At 53.0% G+C, this 19,156-nt stretch overlaps 7 protein-coding genes across 7 annotated transcripts; 4 read left to right on the top strand and 3 right to left on the bottom strand.

Moving 5' to 3' along the window:
• Window positions 1-269: 269 nt before the first annotated feature.
• On the bottom strand, window positions 270-1,694 carry M406DRAFT_320649 (uncharacterized protein). Its single transcript, XM_040919415.1, has 3 exons — window positions 1,208-1,694; window positions 763-1,112; window positions 270-673 (listed from the first exon to the last, which is right to left on the bottom strand). Exons 1-3 carry the CDS (start codon window positions 1,562-1,564, stop codon window positions 571-573), a joined length of 810 nt encoding a protein of 269 aa, XP_040782095.1. The 5' UTR covers window positions 1,565-1,694; the 3' UTR covers window positions 270-570.
• Window positions 1,695-3,022: 1,328 nt separating this feature from the next.
• On the top strand, window positions 3,023-3,861 carry M406DRAFT_32690 (uncharacterized protein; the record flags this gene model as incomplete). The annotated part of the gene is made up of 2 exons (XM_040920146.1): window positions 3,023-3,488; window positions 3,614-3,861. The coding sequence occupies 2 exons, from the start codon at window positions 3,023-3,025 to the stop codon at window positions 3,859-3,861; spliced, it is 714 nt and encodes a 237-aa protein (XP_040782094.1).
• A 92-nt stretch (window positions 3,862-3,953) lies between these two features.
• M406DRAFT_354700 (UvdE-domain-containing protein) lies at window positions 3,954-5,094 on the bottom strand. The gene has a single exon (XM_040922978.1). The coding sequence runs from the start codon at window positions 5,073-5,075 to the stop codon at window positions 4,233-4,235; it is 843 nt and encodes a 280-aa protein (XP_040782093.1). The 5' UTR covers window positions 5,076-5,094; the 3' UTR covers window positions 3,954-4,232.
• A 2,501-nt stretch (window positions 5,095-7,595) lies between these two features.
• Window positions 7,596-8,209, bottom strand: M406DRAFT_354699 (uncharacterized protein). Its single transcript, XM_040922977.1, has one exon. It carries the CDS (start codon window positions 7,985-7,987, stop codon window positions 7,793-7,795), a length of 195 nt encoding a protein of 64 aa, XP_040782092.1. The 5' UTR covers window positions 7,988-8,209; the 3' UTR covers window positions 7,596-7,792.
• Window positions 8,210-10,939: 2,730 nt separating this feature from the next.
• Window positions 10,940-12,169, top strand: M406DRAFT_326530 (UROD/MetE-like protein; the record flags this gene model as incomplete). Its single annotated transcript, XM_040920101.1, has 1 exon — window positions 10,940-12,169. One exon carries the CDS (start codon window positions 10,940-10,942, stop codon window positions 12,167-12,169), a length of 1,230 nt encoding a protein of 409 aa, XP_040782091.1.
• A 1,490-nt stretch (window positions 12,170-13,659) lies between these two features.
• M406DRAFT_326529 (cytochrome P450) lies at window positions 13,660-15,328 on the top strand (the record flags this gene model as incomplete). The annotated part of the gene is made up of 2 exons (XM_040920100.1): window positions 13,660-13,967; window positions 14,059-15,328. 2 exons carry the CDS (start codon window positions 13,660-13,662, stop codon window positions 15,326-15,328), a joined length of 1,578 nt encoding a protein of 525 aa, XP_040782090.1.
• Window positions 15,329-16,609: 1,281 nt separating this feature from the next.
• M406DRAFT_67459 (uncharacterized protein) lies at window positions 16,610-18,958 on the top strand (the record flags this gene model as incomplete). Its single annotated transcript, XM_040925067.1, has 2 exons — window positions 16,610-18,332; window positions 18,399-18,958. The coding sequence occupies 2 exons, from the start codon at window positions 16,610-16,612 to the stop codon at window positions 18,956-18,958; spliced, it is 2,283 nt and encodes a 760-aa protein (XP_040782089.1).
• Window positions 18,959-19,156: the final 198 nt, after the last annotated feature.

The following is a 19,156-nucleotide window of genomic DNA, read 5'->3' as shown; positions in this document are numbered from 1 at the left end:
CGGGGAACCAGGAAAAGGATGCTGTAGGGCCGTGCGCTCCGTCCAGGGGGGAAGCAATCGTCCCCACGTGGCCTGCGGTGAACTACGTACTATAGCACAATATAATCAGTAGCAATTCAGCAACATCATGTCGGCTAAACAGAGGAAAAATAACGACAGTGTTGGGCACAGCCGGATATCCCGAAGTATCATGTATACTACAGTGAAAGTGTGCCGGTTTGATTCATGGATGGAAATCAACAGTTGCGACTGGTGGAACAAACAACAAGCAAATTACAATCTGTTCTCAATTGCCACACACGATGTCTAGCAATTAGTTGAGGAAGAAATTGGAGGGTGAGAAAAGACTTAAACCCAGGCTGAATATACAAGCCTCGTCTGCCTATCCTAAAGGCGAAGAGAAATCGCGACATCACGGCCCCGCCACCCTCCTGGCGATCCGAGCTCCTCCCCAAGGGCATCCTATGAGCCAACAAGCAGATAATGCTTGCAAGAGGGGTCTCCACATTGAAAGATGATCTGACAAGTTGTCATGGGAAAAAAAGATAGAAGATGGCTCCCACCCATTTACTAACACCACTTGCTATAGTCAGGAAAGTAAGTGGCATGGATCCTCTCAGCATATTCAGCAAGAACAGGATACTGTCCCACAATCTCTCGAGATTCAGGACCGCTAATCGTCTCGCACCAATTCACAACATTAGTCAGCAGGAGGTTCAATCCCATGACTGCTCACACAGACCTTGCGGGAAGGACACTCACGCTGTACATAACAAGACCGACACGATGAACCCAAAGAGCGTCGCGTCGACCTCGGTAGGCTCATGGCCGCCCAGGAACCAGAACGGCTCCTCTGCACCCGCCGCCTTGGACGTCCTGGTGTTCCTGGCGCGGGCAGCAGACGACGAGAGAACGCCGCTGATGGTCTCCCAGATCTCCTTCTTGGACGCGCGCACCTCCTCGTCGGACAGGCGGAGGGTGCCCTGGCCGTAGAGTGTGGCCTTGTGGCTGCGGTAGGCAAGCAGGCCCACGAGCACGCGGGCAGGCCATGGGATGGCGGACAGGGCGTGGTCGCGCATGGCATAGTAGTTGTCAAACCATCTTTCTCGAGTCTGCCAAAAAGGAAAGGAAGGGAAAAAAAAAGGCCACCCCCTCTCGTCTCAGCGCTGGATCGTTCCGATCATCTCCTTTACGTTGATTGACTCACATGGTAGAAGTAGAGCTTGTCCTCCAGCAAGGCCCTGGTTGCCAGGTCCTGCGCCCTGTCCTCGGCCGACAGGCTGGCGTTGAGGTCCGGCACCACCTCCCAGCGGACGAGCTGCTGGATGATGAGGGTCGAGTCGCCCATCTGCACGAGCTCGGCTTTTCCGGGCGGGCGGATTGTGATATAGGGGATCTTGCCCTTGGGCGCGGACCGAGGACTTCCGGCCCCGGCTTCGTAGGTCATGCCGGCGAACCTCAGACGAGCCTCGAGCTTGACGACAAAGGGCGACCAGACGTGCTCACCTCTTGTGGGCCAGCCTCGGAACAGCGTTAGGGTGCTGGTGTTCTCGGGGTCGGACATGGTCGTGCGTTGGTGTGACTTCCTGGTTGAATAACGTTGCGCCCGATGCCCTGTAAGTAAACAATACTGGGCGATTGTGACAGAGGATCTGCACCCAAAATTGACTTGATCTAAAGAATGAAAAAGAGTCCTGAACTTATCTACAGGATGATGCTGATCGCAAATTGATGACTCGCGCTGTTTAATAAAAATCATTGAAGACGAAACGTCGGACAGACTCGGACTCGAAGGAGTCGGCCGACATGTCCATCTGTCCGAACAGGGCACGAAGGGATTGAGAGCTGCTCTACGTCTGCCTGGATTCAGCCCCACCCCATCCGCGAACACGCGTATTTTGCAGTGTGATCAGCAGTACGAGATTCTTACTGCATCAGTGCACCTTTTTTTTTAATTTTTTTTTTTTATCTTTTTTCCTTTTCTGCGAATTCCACGTTTTCATTGGTGATGTCCGCAAAGTGAATCATACTCCCTTTATTACCACAAGGCTAAATGAACAGCTTGGGTACCGGCTTGATAAAGAATAAAGACATGGCTCTTGCACTCACAGAAGACTACTTAAAGAGTGATCAAAGCCAGCCTATGTCTTGTGAATTAAGTATCCAAATTCCTTACGCTGATTTTAGTATATACATCTGGAATACCAGTAATAAATTTCATTACCCTGGAAAGCAATTAACTAATTCTCTCGCGTCTAACACAATTCTGAAGGAATGATCCTGGTGCGGCTGTATTTGAATCATCGTGACATTATGAACCGGGTATTATGATACAATCCTGACCCAACTTTGAGAGAAAATGAATGAAAGAAGATTGAAAGAAAAAGAGAGAAAACAAGGCGAGCATATTGTGTGTACTGACCACTTACAAGAATGTCCTCTACAATTCATTAGTGCAACTGTGAAGCTAGAGGAGAGGTTTTCCGTGCTCTGATCAATTAATTACATCCAGAACTTGATGAGGAAGGGAATCAGATCATCGCTATCCACAATTCTCCCCCACGACGCGGTGCCTCGACCAAATACCTCATGTCGGGCTCGATAGGCAACGTGCCCTGCCGGGCCGCATCTGCAATTCCCACCGCCTTAGCCGATGACTCACCTAGAATCACCACTCTCGGCAAAGACATGTCGCCGTTCCCACAGGATTGCCAAGAAAACCGGAACGGCTGTCTCTACAGCTTCCGGATCTCACACTCTTGATTATAGCCAGCGACGAACAAGCATCACCTCCTCAATCAGGCCTTCTGTTTTCTTTTTCATCTCGTCCCTCATAGATTAGAACAGACTTCCTCTACGCTATCAAACGGTCCAGACCCTGTAACATTATCTCATCCCACTTCCAGGCCTCCCTTCCCTTCCACTCACTCCGCAAAGAAGAAGAAGAAAAAAAAAGACAAACAGTGAAAAGAACAAACCAATTTTAAAAACCAAAGAAAAGAAAAGAATACACACACACACAATGCCCCTCAAACTCCACCTCCGCCCAGCCACCCCCGCCGATGTCCCCCGCATGATAGAAATCTTCATCGCCGCCTTCTCCCCCGGCCCCTGGAGCGCCCTCCTCTTCCCTCCCAACCAGCGCACCCGTCCCGGCCAGGCCGACGAGACCGAATGGCGCGTGCGGGTGTTCCGCGCCCAGCTAGAGAAGCCGGGACACCATCATGTCCTGGCGGTCCAACAGCAAGGGGAGCAAGACAGCAAGCAAGAGGTCGTCGTGGGCTGGGCGAACTGGCTGGACACCGCGCGGGACACGACGGTGGGGATGACGCCCGAGGAGAAGAGGGCGGATCTGGAGAAGACCTGGGGGAGTGCCAGTCCGCCGGGCTTGGACAGGACGGCATGGGAGGAGATGGGGCGGCAGGGGGAGGTTGTGAATGAGATGGCGAGGGAGGCGCTGGGGGTGGAGAGGTTGAAGGAATCACTTGGTGGGTGTTTCTCTGGGGGTGGTTTTTTTTTTTTTTTTCCTTCCTTCCTTTTTTCTTGTTCTTGCCCTTCTTCCTAGTTTGGCACTGTTTGTGATTGATTCGTTACAGGACTGACTTGGCTGCAGAACTCCGCTACCTTATGATCGACCCAATCCACCAACGCAAGGGAGCGGGGCGACTTCTCATGCAGGAATACCTCGACAGTGCGGCTACAGAGGAAAAAGACGTATGGCTGCGCGCGACGGCCGACGGTAGGCCATTATATCTCTCCCTCGGGTTCAAGGAGGTGGGGCAAGGGTTGGTCATGGGGAACCTGCATTTCGCTATGGTGAAAAGGGCTGCTGGTGGTGGCGGTCGTGATGGGGTCTCGTAGCCTTGCGAATCTGTAACACACACACACACACATATATATATATATATATATATATATACATATCGATCAAGTAAGTCTTGTATTCAAGAGATGGTGGGAAAATTCCACGATCAATAAAAATATGTACGAGAAATGCATGTGTAAAAAGTCGTATCGCTTTGACATCGGCCGTAATGACCGACATGTCAATCTTGCAGTGTGCCATAGGGCTGGCTCATACAAGAGTAAGTCAGCCCTGCCCGAATCCCACCCGAAATGAAGTTCTCCTTATAGATATTCACGGGAAGGCCCTTACACCATCGCTTCTCATAGACCTGCGCACATGCTCATCGCCTATCGGTCCCTCACCGCCTGGTAAATCTCGGCAAATCTCAACCCTCTGTAGTGCTCTGGTCCACAGCCTTCTTCCCTCCCTTCGTCTTCTCCTCCTTTTCTTTCCCACCCTTCTTCTCCTTCTTCTTGGGCTCCAGCCACGCGTCAAAACCCACAGGCCAATACACACGTCCCAAGGGGCCACCCATACCAAAGTCCTCAGGGCTCACAACCAAGGCACTATCAGCGGGCGCGGGCTCAGCTGTCTCCTTCTTGCCACCATCCCCCGCAGCCTCGTCTTCCCCATCTGTAGACTTGACCTTCCGCTTCTTGGGCGAAGCCTTCTTGGCCTTCTTAGCGGGGCGGTCCTGGTCCTCTCGCATGTGGGGGATCACATCGGCAATCTTCTCGTGCCCGGGCAGCTTAAAACGCCGCATCAGGTCAAACACGGCCTGCTCCTTGTCCTTGGCCTCGATCATGAGATCCATATCGGGGGGGCAGGGAGGCAGCGTAGCAACGCGAGGGCTGTGCTTGCGCCTGTCATGTCCCGACACTGCGCCAGGGCATGGCTCCGAATAGTGCATCTTCTGCTTGATACCCTTGCGGGTCCAGGTGGCAGCGATGCGGGCCGAGATCTCTGGCTGCGAGATGTCGAGGGTGCCCTCGCGGCATTTGTCGGCATCGAAGATGATGTTGTGGTGGTGGTAGTCGAGGACGAGGGGGATGTTCAGCTCCTCGCAGACCGGGAGCAGGTCATGGACCGACCAGGATACATCATCATTCTCCAACACGAGTCGGCGCTTGATGGAGGGAGAAAGAAGGACATAGTTGGCACGGAAACGGTCCAGAGTTGCTGGTTTCCCGCCATCGCCGGCAAAGGTGCCACCCATGTGCAGGATCATGATGGCATCACGATCCTGCTGCGGCGGAAGTTTCAGCAGCGACAGCAGCTCATCATGATACTCCAGGTCTCGGACAGATGCAGTGACGACCTCCTTACGGGGTGAACCGAGCTGGGTGAACTATAACGCAGAAAAGAGATCGACTTAGGGTCAGATGGATTCTCTGGATTCTGTTGCGAGGCATCCGCGAGCAGGGAAGATGTTCTTGTCTCACCTGTCCAGGATGCGTCGTCAGGCGGTGCCCGAGCTCCGCAGCGACCTTGCCGGCCTCAGCCAAGACCTCAGAAGCAAAGGGGGCGAGCCTGTAGCCATATTCGCCGTGGCTCGCAAAGGGAAACATCTCAGAGCTAAGACGCATGAACTTGATGCCATACTTGTCATTCCAGCGAAGCATCTTGATGATGTCTCGAGCGTTCGCCAGTCCTAGGCGTTCTACCCACCGCTGGCCGCGAGCGATGTCGGGTTTCTTGGTCATGTCAGGCTTGTTCTTGGGACCCTCAGGCTGTGATGGATCTGCCAGAGGATGGCGGTGATCCATCATGCTCGCAATGCGACACGTTCGTGAGCTGAAGACTGAGGGCTTAGCAGAACGTAGGTAAGTGTTCAGGCAGGCCTGGATTAGACGGTCAGCGGAGCTTTGTGAAGCAGAAACTATACATATGAGAGCGAGAAAGAAAAAGAAAAAGAAGGGAGGGGCAGGCCAACATATCCTAGGCGACCTGTCCAGGGCAGTGGCAGATAGTCGCTATTGACGGCTGGTGGCCGTCTTGCGGCGCTGTCTGCAGAGAGGAGCTCATCGTCCGCCTCGCTTCCCTCCTCAAGTTCGTAGTCCTGGCTGACCTCACCAGGTTCTCGATCCGGGGTGAGAAGGGTGCGGTTGGCCTCGAGGACGTCGGTTCCCGTCCTGAGGGGCCGCTGGCGGTAGGTACGATCAGTCAGATCGTCGCCAACGGACTTGACCGTGCTCGCCTCAACCTGGAGCTTGCGCCTCTTGACGTCCCTCTTGAAATTCAACTCCATCTCCTCCAGACCCTGCATGGCGTCTGCGACGCCCACCTGGGCCAACTCGACCTGGTGCTCTGCCTTCTCTGCGCTGCTCTCCGTCGACAAGCCCTGCTGCCGCATCTTGTCGACCTCTCTGACGCTGGGCGTGACGCCGGCGCCTTTGTCCTGGCCCGTGGTGGTCTTGCGCGACGAGGCAGCAGTGCGGCGCGAGGATCTCCTCGGCGGGAGTCTGTTGTTGTTATTATTGTTGTTGTTGTTGTCGTCGTTGTTGTTATTGAGTGATTCAGAATCCGGTGATGTGTAACTATGTTCAGAAGGGGATATGTTCTTCTGCTCTGACTGCGGGGGCTCTGCAGCGACGTGGGAGGAGCCACGGGTATCAGTGGCAGCCCTCTTCTTACCATTAGCAGCAGCACGGGATGACATGGCGATGGTGGAGACTGTGGCGGTATGACGTCTCGGAGGAGTATATAACAAAAATGCTGCTCTGTCTGCTCTGAGGGCACGGAGACAAAGTAGGGGGATGGTGGCGGAGCTGCTGGTCCGGAGGGTGTAGTAGTAACAACGGGCAGCCAACAGTCGAAGAATCGGAGCTCGATGTCCGGTAGCCCGTGACACAAGGGGGGTGAATGACATGCAGGTAGGCGCTGGGGGCGTATGGGAGAGGCTGCGCTGGGGTGGTACCAGGGCTCGGGCCTCGTCTCACACAGGTGTGTTTGGCTGAGTAATTCAGTAAGAAATTCCTCTTCCTTTTTCTTGTTCTCCCTCTTCTCTCTTTTCTGTTTTTGTCTTTCTCTCCCTCGCTCTCTGGAAACTGGTTCGAAACAAGAAAAGGAGAGGGGGGAAAACCAGATAAACTGACAAACAACTGGTTGGCTGGCTCGACCCGTGCCTGTGTGGGTCGACTCGGGTCGGGTCGATCTTGTCCAGGCTGCACAGGCTGGGTCAAGATATGCAGGGCTGGCTTGGATTGTCGGAGACACTGGCAGGCCTGGCGGTTAAGATGCATGCAGCAGACCAGACCTCACAGGACCAGGCAGGGTGCGTAGAGGAAATCGTTAGTAATTGGTCGGTTCAGGCGCCTTGCTGCGGAACATCAGGATGTACATGCGTGGTGACCTTTGCAAATTCGTAAAGGGCAAGTATAGTAGACTAAAAAAAAAAAAACAATGAGATGTAGCTCCAACCAGGTGGTGTGTGGTTATGATGGCCGTGGTTGGTTATGTTTTTTTGGTTGTGGAATGAGGTTTGTCGATATTGTCCCGATTCTGGTTCGCCTGGCTAGGAGTTCCTGATTGCTGGACGCAGACGGCTGGACCCTGAATTTGGGCTAAATTGCAACAACTAAAGATGACGAGTAGATAATTTAGTGGACTACCGTCCAAACCTGTCGCACGTAGATGGCTGCTAGACTTGGCCGCTCTCTGCCGGGGCTGGTAACGGTAGGCAAGCAAGCTACCCAGGTCAGTTAGCGGCTACTGCGTCTCGTCTTTTCCGTGGCGAGCTTCTGGGAAAGACACCAAATTTTGCATCTTGAGCCTTCATCCAAGCATCACAGACCTAGTTGGATGATGTTGATGTTCGTCGCGACACGCGGGTGGTGACCAGTGGCCGACGTAAGTCGGGGACTATGATGAAATGGGCGAGACCAGTCCACGGCCCGAGATCGAAAGAAAAGGGTGAGATCGAGACTGCAAGGCAAGAGAACAACGTCATTTCTCCCCTGTAAAAGGAACAAATTGAATATCCCGAGGTGTCACAACGCAATGGAGACAGGATGGATTCCCGACGCTTCTTTTTCTCCTTGCCCTTAGCAGATCCAGTGGGTGCATTACGGCCGGTGTGACGACCTTCATCTCAGTTCTGGGCCGATCAAGGGTTGCTGGTCTCGCAGCATTTGCTCCCATCGCACTTGCGTTTTGTCATGGGGATTTTGTTAGGCTTGTCTCATTAGCAGTAGAAGAAAGGAAGGAGAGACTCAGCATCATCATTTCACATCGACGATTGCGCTGATGATGTAATGCTCCCTTCACCCCTGTCATGATCTACAAATCCCTGTTTAGCATGCCTTAAATGGACAGGATATCCCTGCCATGCTGTTCCGCGAACACCTCTAATAATATTTATACACACATATGAAACTCCAACCCGAACCCATCAACAACCTCAGCTCAAAAACTCTGCAATTTCTTGTAATTATACATCCCAGGATGAATTGTCGTTTCGGCAGAATAAGCATAAATGCGACGACAGAATGACATCCATACTCATTCGTTTTGAGAAAAGATTTTCAAAGGCACCCATAGCGAAAGGAGCCAACACGATTGTCACGCGTACCTCCTCGATATGCACTACTCATCACTTCGAGACCTTTGAAGCGAAAGCTCCATAATTAATATAAATGACTATCTTAGTTCCTGGGGTATAGCAGTAGTGCATGTGACAGTAATCACAGCATAACGAGGAAAACCAACGAATCTCGGCCGAGTTAGCTTGACAATACCCTCCGGTCCGGTAGCCAATGGACCACATTACTGTCGTTAGGTCTGTGCACACGATACTTGTGACCTGTCTGTCTGCGCAGCATGTCCTGGTCCAGAACACTAATGATAGCACCATGTAACCCCAACATACCACGACGACCACCAGCTCTAGTATAATTTCATGCATCCGCGCCTTGGACGCTATCCGGCCTGTGAATTATTACAGTCCCATCGCCCATGATGGCGTGTGCGCTCATGGAGAGCAACCGCGGTCCCAATGGCTGCATGTGCTTCCGTTCCTTCTTCTTGTTGGACGGGCTATGCTTCTGCCTCATCTAGCGCCTGTGTGGCATTCAGCAGACTGGACATTGGTGATTCCTTAGGAATCGGTCCACTAGGTATCGGTCATGAGAAAATGTTGATATGTCTTGGCTGAGACGATATCGTCGACCACCCACTGACTAATAGGAGGTAACTCGGGCTGGGTTCTGAGCTGGTTTGTACTATGAACTTGGGTATCTTCCGTCATGGACAATCTTGGGCCTCGATTTGCAGATTCGGTTTTGTTGCTACGAATTACTAGCTTCTGGAACCTGTCGGAACAGCTCGTTCACTATCACATAGCATTGGCAACTGTTCACCATCTCTTTTGAATACTGTTTCTTGTTCCTCACGTTATTGAGACTTCGTAATGCAAATAGGACACTCGAATGATGCCTAGGAGTCCCGCCTTGGGTAGTTGATCTGTCCACGGCAACCCGTCAGCTCTCGTGTGGCGTTTACGAGCTCCACGACATTAGGATGGGCGCCGTATCTGGCCTTGCAAGCCTTCACAGTTCCTATAATTATCTTAGAGATTTCACCGCTCGTTCGAAAAGACTACTCAAGTGTTTAGCATACTAACAGAAACCTTGCACATCTACAATCAAGAAGGCGATGTGCAGGAGACTGGAAAAGGTTATCAGGACATCTGAGAACGCGGTTGACATCTCCAGCTTTGTTTCTTGCGAGGAGAAAGTTTCGAGAATTGTGTAATTCGGGCCGTTATTAGAGCTGAGCAATTTGATTCGTTAATGAGCCGGCATTAGAGATGCAAGAGATTCGAGTTCAAGGCTGGACAAAGTCCAGTCAAGATAAAGAGAAAGTACCACTCTACTGCTCTCAATCTTCCAGCTCTGGGTGGTCCAATCAGATCACAATGGTTACTATTAAGAGTCCTCGCTTGTGGCATGACGTGATTGTGTCATAACTTTCAATGCAAAGCAATCAGGCGTACTCATATGATGGACTCATTCGTGGGGACTTGGGTTTTGCTCGACCTAGACGCTTAGATATGTATGTTTGGTGTCATTCTACCGCAGCCATGAGTGTGACTCAGGGCTATTGGCAGAATTACGACTATCAATCTCACTCTGGCATGGTCTGCCAAAGGAAGACTTTGATAGACCCTGGAACGGTGGGAGCATTCCCGCCGAGACTGATCTTCTGCGAGACATGCTCGCGACCCGCGGCTTGCAGGTTACACCGACATACAGAACGTCATGAATGGTCCTTATGGATGGACATTATGGACCCAAAGTAAGAAAAGAACATAACAGGCCAGTGTAACGGATATTCACTGACCCAAAGGCCCTCAGGTTGCGACTGCATGAAATACAGATGCGTTGACAAGATTGGTCTCGATGGAAGAAATAGTACGTAGAAGCCTACGGAGATACTTATTAGCTAGTAGCTGTCAGAAGAGCAGAACCAGCAATAAAACCTCGAGGCGATTGGACGCCGCGGTGACAGCTTTCTATCACTTTCAGGACCGGGTTGAATGCCTAGGAAATCAGAAATGCGATATTCCTTCCGATTTGAAGACCATGCTCCTGAAGACACCGACTGTGTACATCGGATGAGGCACAAGTCCTTGGCTCATTATTACTGTGACCTCTTTAACAGTACACTTTGTCTTAATTGGAACGTCAATTGTCTATTGAGCGCACCTACGAGCCATCCTACAGGGTGCTGGCCTGGCACTATACTTTGCCATCCACAGTCTTGAGCAGGGTATCACAGACTTTGAACCCACTCGTTGGATATGCCCTATGCAGCAGAGTGTAATCGCCTCACATGGCATGGTCGCACGTCTCCACTGCTTAGAACAATGTTGACGTGTGTGGAGAACCAAACAAATTCAGGACTCGGCTGCTGGGCACAAGAAGTCTTATATCCGTTCGTTGCTCGAGCGGAAATTCTTGGTTCCCGAACCCCTCATGAGCCCCAAGAAAGTTTCTAGATATTTAACATCCATCTTGTTATAATTGATATCAAGTCCAAATTAGGTACTGGACCCAGGCTGTCATTCTCCTCATCATCAGTAGTAGTAACATCATGACGCCCATCTTCCGCGCCGACCAGGTCGGCTCCCTCCTCCGCCCAGCCTCCCTCCTCGACATCCGCACCAAGCACCAGGTCACAGACAGCTACGCAGCCATCACGACCTCGGAAGAGGTATCCCGCGCCACCTCGGACGCCGTGGCCGCCGCAGTGCGCCACCAGCTCGACCAGTCCATCTACCCAGTCACGACAGGCGAGCTGGAGCGGTCCATCTTCTACGGCGGCTTCTTCGAGACCCTCGAGGGCCTCACCACGCGGCCCGCCCTGCCCATCCCCTCCGCCTTCCGGCGCAATCTGCCCAGCGTCGCAAGGCTGCAAGAGGCAGGCGTCCAGACCCGCCCGGGGGTGGTGGCGACGGGGCCGATCCGGTGGACGAGGCCGGCGTACGGCGACAGCTGGGCCCTGCTGAAGCGTTCCGTGCCGGACGAGTCGTACCTCCCGAAATGCAAGATCACCATCCCCAGCCCGACATACCAGCACATGCAGCTCAGGCCGGGCACCGCGTACACGGCCGAGTCCGGATACGCGAGCGACGAGGCCTACTTTGTGGACCTGGCGGCGGCGTACCGGGCGGAGCTGAAGAGCCTGTACGATGCAGGGTGTCGCAACGTGCAGGTGGACGACCCGAACATGACGTTCTTTGTCATGGACTCGTTTCTGGCTGGGTGTCGTGAGGAGGGCGGTGCGGAGGCTGCGGACGAGCTGATGGAGCAGTATATCCGTGTGCACAACGCCTGCATCGCGGAGCGGCCCCGGGATCTGCATGTCGGTGTTCATCTGTGCCGTGGCAACATGTGGAGCGGTGTTGTGGAGGGCGGCATAGGCGCTGGCTCGTACGAACGGATTGCGGACAGGATGTTGCGCGGGCTGGACTACGACTCGTTCTATCTTGAGTATGATGATGAGCGCTCGGGAGACTTTGCGCCGCTACGGTTCCTCCCCCGGGATAAGAGGGTCGTTTTGGGCCTGGTGTCGACAAAGAGGGCTGCACTGGAAGATCTTGATCATCTGGTGAAAAGGGTGCACGAGGCTGCGGGTGTCATTGCGAAGGCGCAGGGCCGGACGGTGGATGAAGTCCTGAGGGACAATCTAGCCGTGAGCCCACAGTGTGGCTTTGCGAGCCAGAGCCAAGGCGGTGGTGTGGGCATGACGGAGGCGAGGCAGTGGGAGAAGTTAGCTCTAGTGAGGGATCTGGCTCGGAAGATCTGGACAGATGCTGCATGAGAGAAGACTATAATCAATAGCCGGCTGTTTACGAGGTAATTAGAAAGATAGCCATGTTCTCCCGCCAGCTTGGGAGGCATATAGAATGTATCTTGCGCGGAAAAAGAACAATAGGAAAAGTATGCCGAAGTAACTCCTGTTTGAAACGATTGAGACTACAATTTATGTGACTAAGTATGGTCAGACTGTGTTGATTATTGTAGGTGACGAGAGGAAGCCACGCCGGATTGTTACTATAATTATGAGTATAAAGGGCTGCTATAATAGGACAGGGCAAAATCAAAACATCCAAGTTTCAATATTCATTGCCTTCCTTGGGCCTCCTGTCACCCTCGCTACATCATCTCGCCCAGAGGATACAAGGAGACAACAAGGGCCTGTGGGTGATTGCTGTTGATTATCTAGGTAAAATACATGAATGAGACAACAATGTCATCCTCGTGGCTTGCTCTCATGTTACACCCTCTCGGACTGACCTGACGGCAATCAATATGTAGTCAACACAAGGCCATGAAGGAACAAGCAACTTGTACACACTGTTCAAGTCTATACCGAGGTTCCACCTAGTTGGGCAAGTCTGATCAGTAATGGCATCAGACCATATGAGTAACCCAAAACCCAAAAACATACCCGGATTGTATTGCCGAAAGCCCACATACGCACACGCTAATTTAAGCGGCGCATGCTGTTGTGGTCATGTTCGCGACTAACGAGAGCTGCGAGGTCGCGAGGTGTGTCTTTGCCCCCTCAATCACAGGGGCCAATCTATACAATCCAGTTTTTGCCGTGTCTAAGTGCCGCTTGCCAATCATGGAGAAGGGGGACTTCTCGGTGGTGAGAGAAGGACGAGGAGAAGGCTATTAGGCTTGTTCGTCTACCCAGGTCTCAGCAGGACCTCCACAGCCAAGCATCCGGTACGTGCCAGCGGAGGTTTTGATGGGGGTCCACATCCGATGGACGGGCTGCGCAGTGAAAGCGCACTGACTGACAAAACTACTGGGTTTTTGTTTCAGCCAACCCATCCTATAGTGACGGCGCGAAAGGCCGAACCAGCGAGACAAGCCAAGCCAATGGTGGTTGAGTTGACTCGTGAAGGTGTGGTTTTCATATACCTATGAAGAGCCGACAACAACAACCGTAGTTGTCATAATTATGAAAACAATTGACAGATTCCTAGTATAGCGCTGACCGATCAGCCTGACACAATTGGCTTGGCCTCTAGGCGAGGCGTGGGGAAGAACTGGGGCCCCCAGATTCGTCTGCCCATGTTTGAAAGGATACGGTATCCATCCGCCTAGGGGGTTGGGCCCGCCGCTAGAATTTACTCGTTACTTTGTAGGTGGAAAATTTTAAAAAGCCATCGATGGGACCGTTAGTAACTCATCTTGGAAATCATTTTCCTGTCTCACGTCTCTTAGGGTTCGGCTGCAACTTAAGGGAACAGAGATGTTAGCAGAGGACAAGAAGAAAGAAAGAGGAACAAATACGTTATGGCCCTCATCCACTTAATCCTCTCGCCATGGGCACTACTTGCAGCCCCCATCCTGCTGGCAGTCTATTATTTGTACCCATACCTTGTCACCAACGGCCACCTCCGCGACATACCAGCACCGTTCCCAGCCCAGTTCACCAATTTGTGGCTATTGTCTACATGCAGAAGGGGCAACCGTTATGAGGTCGTTGACCAGCTGCACAAGAAATTGGGACCACTGGTGCGGATCCAACCAGATCATGTCAGTGTGGCCGACGACGAGGCCATCCAGATCATCTACGGACATGGCAATGGCTTTCTGAAAAGGTATGCTATGATCTTTTATAAATTAAAATGACTGCCATTGTCAAGGGCAACTGTGAAGCACTCATGAAACTAATAACTACCAAAACTCCAGCGACTTTTATGACGCCTTCGTGTCCATCAAAAGAGGTCTTTTCAACACGCGCGACCGGGCTGAGCACACGCGCAAGCGCAAGATCGTGTCGCACACCTTCTCGCTCAAGTCCATCTCGCAATTTGAGCCTTATATCCACGGCAACCTCGAGCTGTTTGTGAAGCAGTGGGACGACCTCGTCGCCCGCAACGCTGGTAACAATTCTCGGTCCTCCTCCTCCTCTTCTACTGGGCAGCGCAACAACACAGCACATGTCGACTGTCTCAAGTGGTTCAACTACCTGGCCTTCGACGTAATCGGCGACCTCGCCTTCGGCGCCCCCTTCGGCATGCTCCGTTCCGGCGCCGACATCGCCGAGGTCCGCAGCAGCCCGGACGCAGAGCCCATCTACGCACCGGCCATCGAGATCCTCAACCGCAGGGGCGAGGTCAGCGCCACGCTGGGCTGCCTCCCCCAGCTGAAGCCCTACGCCAAGTACCTCCCCGACCCCTTCTTTAGCCGGGGCCTCAACGCCGTGCAGAACCTCGCAGGCATCGCCATCGCCCGCGTCAAGGGCCGCCTCGACCACCCGCCCGAGGCGGAGAGAAAAGACCTCCTAGCCAGGCTCATGGAGGGCCGCGACGAGAAGGGCGAGCCCCTGGGCCGCGAGGAGCTGACCGCCGAGGCCCTGACGCAGCTCATCGCGGGGAGCGACACCACCTCTAACTCGTCGTGTGCCCTGCTGTTCCACGTGGCGCGCACGCCAGGCTGCCTCGACAAGCTGCAGGCCGAGCTGGACACCGCGATCCCAGACGGGGTGGACGTGCCTTCGTACGACATGGTGCGCGACCTCCCATACCTGCAGAACGTTGTGAACGAGACGCTGCGGTACCACTCGACGTCGGGCATTGGTCTGCCGCGACAGATTCCCCAGGACAGCGGCGCACAGGGTGTGACGATTCTGGGGCACTACTTCCCGCCTGGCACGGTGCTGAGTGTTCCTTCGTACACGATTCACCATTCCAAGGTCATCTGGGGCCCGGATGCGGATGAGTTTAGGCCTGAGCGGTGGGACAGCGTCACGACGCGGCAGAAGAACGCATTTATCCCCTTCAGCTATGGTCCGCGGGCCTGTGTGGGGAGGAACGTAGCTGAGATGGAGATGAAGCTGATTGTTGCAACCTGGGCGAGGCGATACAGTGTGTTTTTGAGGCAGGATTACATGGACACGAGCGAGGGTTTTTTGAGGAAACCGTTGGGGTTGGAGATTGGGCTGATGAGGAGGTCATGATGGACAGACTGACAGATGGATGGATGGATGGCTGACTGTGTGATTTCGTGATTCCTACAATGATACAATGTGCTCTATGGCCGGTATTTGTTGGTCGGAAATTGTGTCTGCTGTCCTCGGCAGCTGACATTGCGGTGGATAGGACAAGACAGTCGCTGAATTATATAAGCACTCATATAAAATGATCATCAAGATAAATTTAGAAGACCCGTTCTTTTCAAACTTTCGGTCTTATTCATGGCAGAAATTACACATAGGGCATACTGTATTGTACATTAGGTTGCCATCATGACTTGGCAAAACTTACAGCAGTCGTACAATTTATATGAGGCACGTCGAAAAGTCTTTGCTTGTGTTGTAGATGTAGGAATAAAGAAAGGGGAAAATAGGAAGGAAAAGAAAGAATGGAAGGAGAAGAAAGGGACGATAACCCCCAATCCCATCTACAATCTGCTTTATACTGCACCGTAACTCATTACCACCAGCTAGAGAACCGGTCGGTGCCGACATACAAGATCCACCGCTCGGCCTCGCGGAATGACAGAAATTTATCCAACACGGGGAACCGGACTCTTAGCTTGTCCAGCCCCAAACAGCCAGCCCGCGCTTAGAAATTACAACCAAGAGTAGGCTTAGAAACCGACGCTATCTAAGGGGTGGTTCCGTCCAAAGAAGGGGGTTGAATCGAACAAAGTGACAGTCTCAAAAGGCGTAGTAGCGTCGCACCATCAGACGAGCAGCTGAGAAGGTTCCCCTGTTTGTTTTGAGATTGGGCTCAGTTATGCAATAGAAAAAAAGAGTCAACCAGTGGCATGCCAACCCCCCCCCCCCCCCTTCCAAGCAACCACCAACAAATGTCACTTGGAAATCTGGAGTCCTGAATCACTTGGGCTAAGCAGGCATGACATGACATGACAGCACACACGGACGGACTTTGATGCTATAGCCGCTGGTGCATTTTTTTTATTATTTTCATTTCTAATGGTTCCCTTGATTCGCATTGTATCTCTCTTTCTCTTTCTCTCCCCTCTGCAGCAGACGTACTACGTACATACGTACTGTGCTGTACCTAATCTCATCGTCATCATCAAATTAGCATCATGAGGGGCAACACGATAAACTCTCACAACAAACACCGCCAACCCAAAATCAACTCTTCGGCATGTCCCCGTCACGATTCGCAGTGTGCATAAAACAACATCATTGTCATCCTCCTCGTTGTCACAGATGATCATCTCACTCACTCCCCTGCTCCCAAATGAGCCCAGGCCGCTCATGACAATGCTCTTCAATCATTTCAAAAAGCGGTCCTCCATCGCGGAGTCTACTACCACTGCGGATCCCCCGGGTTCTGAAACTGCCTCGACCGAGCACTCCGTCGCCACCAGTCACGCGACGTCCAGCTCGTCGCGTCTGAGGCGTGTATCAGTCGCCACGCTGCGCAACCTATCCATTGCGCACTCGAGGCTGGCCACCGCCACGTCCAAGTCCAGCCTCAGGAGGACAAAACCACGAGATCATGGCGGCGGCAGCAGCAGCAGCGGTAGCAAGCAGGCCAAGGGGCGTCTTGGTGGCCTTTCAGATGACAACGTCGCCAGTAGCAATGACGACAGCACCAACAACAACAACAACAACAACAACAACAATGCCACGGGTAGACTGCCGGCGTTTCAGGTTTCGCAGAGGGCTTATCTCGCCTCCCTGGCGTCGCTGTTCTCTCGTGGTCATGGGAATGAGCATGGCAGCAGCGATTACAGGAGTAGTGATGAAATCCATTCGCCAGTCTCGGCGCACAACACGTTCATGACGACGGACTTCAGCACTGCTGCATCACCACCAGGCCAGACGGAGAAGGAGGAGGAGAACCCGCAGACACATGAAATCGACTCACCCACAATTTATCAATTTTCTTCGACGACCAAGACGCCAGGAGGAGATCTGTATGTCGGTCGACCTCATCTTGTCCAGCCATCTCGCACGGCCTTGTTGGAATTTGAGATGGCGACGCTTCCTCTACTTGAGCGTGATCTGTATGAGATGGGCAGGCATCTGGGCCAGCAGGCTATACGTCTTACTTATGAGCTCCGCATGTCGGGGTATGCGGCAGATCATACTGTCAACCTCTTCCCGACCGTCTGGATCCTGTACAGAAGGCCAGATCATATGTCATCAGAACGAACCGATAAGTCTGTCGAGGAGCTCCAAAAGGCCGTCTCGAGGCTGTCTTATTTGCAAAGAGTCCCCGAGATACAGGAAGGCGGTGGGAACTACGAGCCGAACAGCAGCGAGCAGAGCCACATCGACGTGAAACCAGACCGCAGAGAGAGCATCAAGCTGCCTCACGCTGCCGCCCTCTCGGTGCACGTCGAAAATTATCAAGGAAACCCTTATTTCTGCGGCGCTCTGTGCTGCGTGACGACGGAAAAGGGGTCCAAGAAGCAGACGCAAAGCCTCTGTCGTGTGGGAGGACTGCTGAAGATCAACGGGAAATACGTCCTGGGCGTGACGACAGCGCATGCAATGCTTGACGGTAGCGGTGTGTTCGGAGATCCTTTTGACGACGAGACAGGCGGGTCAGAATCGACATCATTAAGCAACGCCGACGAAACCGAGAAATCTATAAAAGAGGAGGCCAGCAGAGTCTCGAACTGGCAAAATGTCACGCGCGACGCGGCCGTCGACTTCCTCGGTATCTCCATGAATTCCCGCGGCGAGATGGCCAACAACCACGCCAAGCCAGACAACGCGACGGATTTCGCGCTGCTGCGGCTGGGGAAATTGCCCAGCCGTGCCAGGAACCAATACGTCCTCCCAGATTCTGAAGAGGTCGTCAACATTACCTCCGCAGCATCTGCAAGCGCATTAGCCTCGGACGAAGGGCCCGTGCACGTCCTGTGCGGCCGAGATGCCATCGTCGACGGGCAGCTCATACGGGGAACTGCGTGTTTTGTTGTCAGAGGCCGACACTTTCGCGTGCGCAGGATACAGTTTAGCGCTCCTCTTGGTAAGTCGACAATTCACCAGACCAGTACTCTGTCCAAAACAAAAGACTGACGGCGATTGGAAACAGAAGAAATGGGTGGTTCTGCTGGCATGGCCGGAGCCTGGGTCGTCCGGGGCGAGGTTCTCTACGGTATCTTACTTGCTGTGTACGGAAATGAACCGTACGCGGTCATGATGACAGTCGACAGGCTATTCGAAAGCATTTTGGGATCGGCGTTTTCCATCCGCTCAGTAGAACTCTGGGATGGAGAGGCCTCTGGTCTTTACGAAGATGCCCGTCATGCTGCTGCAGCAGTTGGCAGAAGCAGCACGACGACACCACCGCCATCTCGAACCAGATCTCATCACGACGACGATCAGGCGGCGGCAGCAGTGGAGAATGGCACCCACACAGATGGGGCGGTGGTGCATCGTGAAGCCACAGCGGAGAAGACCGGCGAATCGGTGTCGTCCACAAGGCCCCAGCGCCTGTCCTTCAAGGCTCACACGCCCTCTCTCAGCAAGATCTCTGAGGTGACTATGAGCGGCGCAGTGCCTTCCTCGAACTCGGCATCTTCGACAAAAATGGAAACATCTCATGTGGATGGCGATGACTCTGCGTCTGATTCAGAGTACTTGACGCCATAACCAACAACCCTGTGGAGGAAGGACGAAATTAATGACAACACATCTCATAATAACCGAGATATGATACATACTAATAGGAGGAAGGAGGGGAGCAGGTGCACAAAAATTAGAAAGAAGTGAAACGTCCGAGGCAGCAACTTGCACCTCTTACTTGACCCAACTCTCTTCTGGCAGACGATGATATTTTCGAGAGATCGA

The sequence above is a fragment of the Cryphonectria parasitica genome, assembly GCF_011745365.1.
Source record: "Cryphonectria parasitica EP155 unplaced genomic scaffold M406scaffold_1, whole genome shotgun sequence".
Classification (NCBI taxonomy): domain Eukaryota; kingdom Fungi; phylum Ascomycota; class Sordariomycetes; order Diaporthales; family Cryphonectriaceae; genus Cryphonectria; species Cryphonectria parasitica.
This window is presented reverse-complemented; position numbering and strand designations above follow the sequence as displayed.

Coding starts and splice junctions, on each gene's coding strand:
- M406DRAFT_354699 (XM_040922977.1), bottom strand. CDS start 7,987: ATGGGAGCAAATGCTGCGAGACCAGCAACCCTTGATCGGCCCAGAACT.
- M406DRAFT_354700 (XM_040922978.1), bottom strand. CDS start 5,075: ATGATCCTGCACATGGGTGGCACCTTTGCCGGCGATGGCGGGAAACCA.
- M406DRAFT_320649 (XM_040919415.1), bottom strand. CDS start 1,564: ATGTCCGACCCCGAGAACACCAGCACCCTAACGCTGTTCCGAGGCTGG. Junction 1,113..1,207: donor ACAAGCTCTACTTCTACCAT/GTGAGTCAATCA, acceptor CCTTTTTGGCAG/ACTCGAGAAAGATGGTTTGA. Junction 674..762: donor TCGGTCTTGTTATGTACAGC/GTGAGTGTCCTT, acceptor CGAGACGATTAG/CGGTCCTGAATCTCGAGAGA.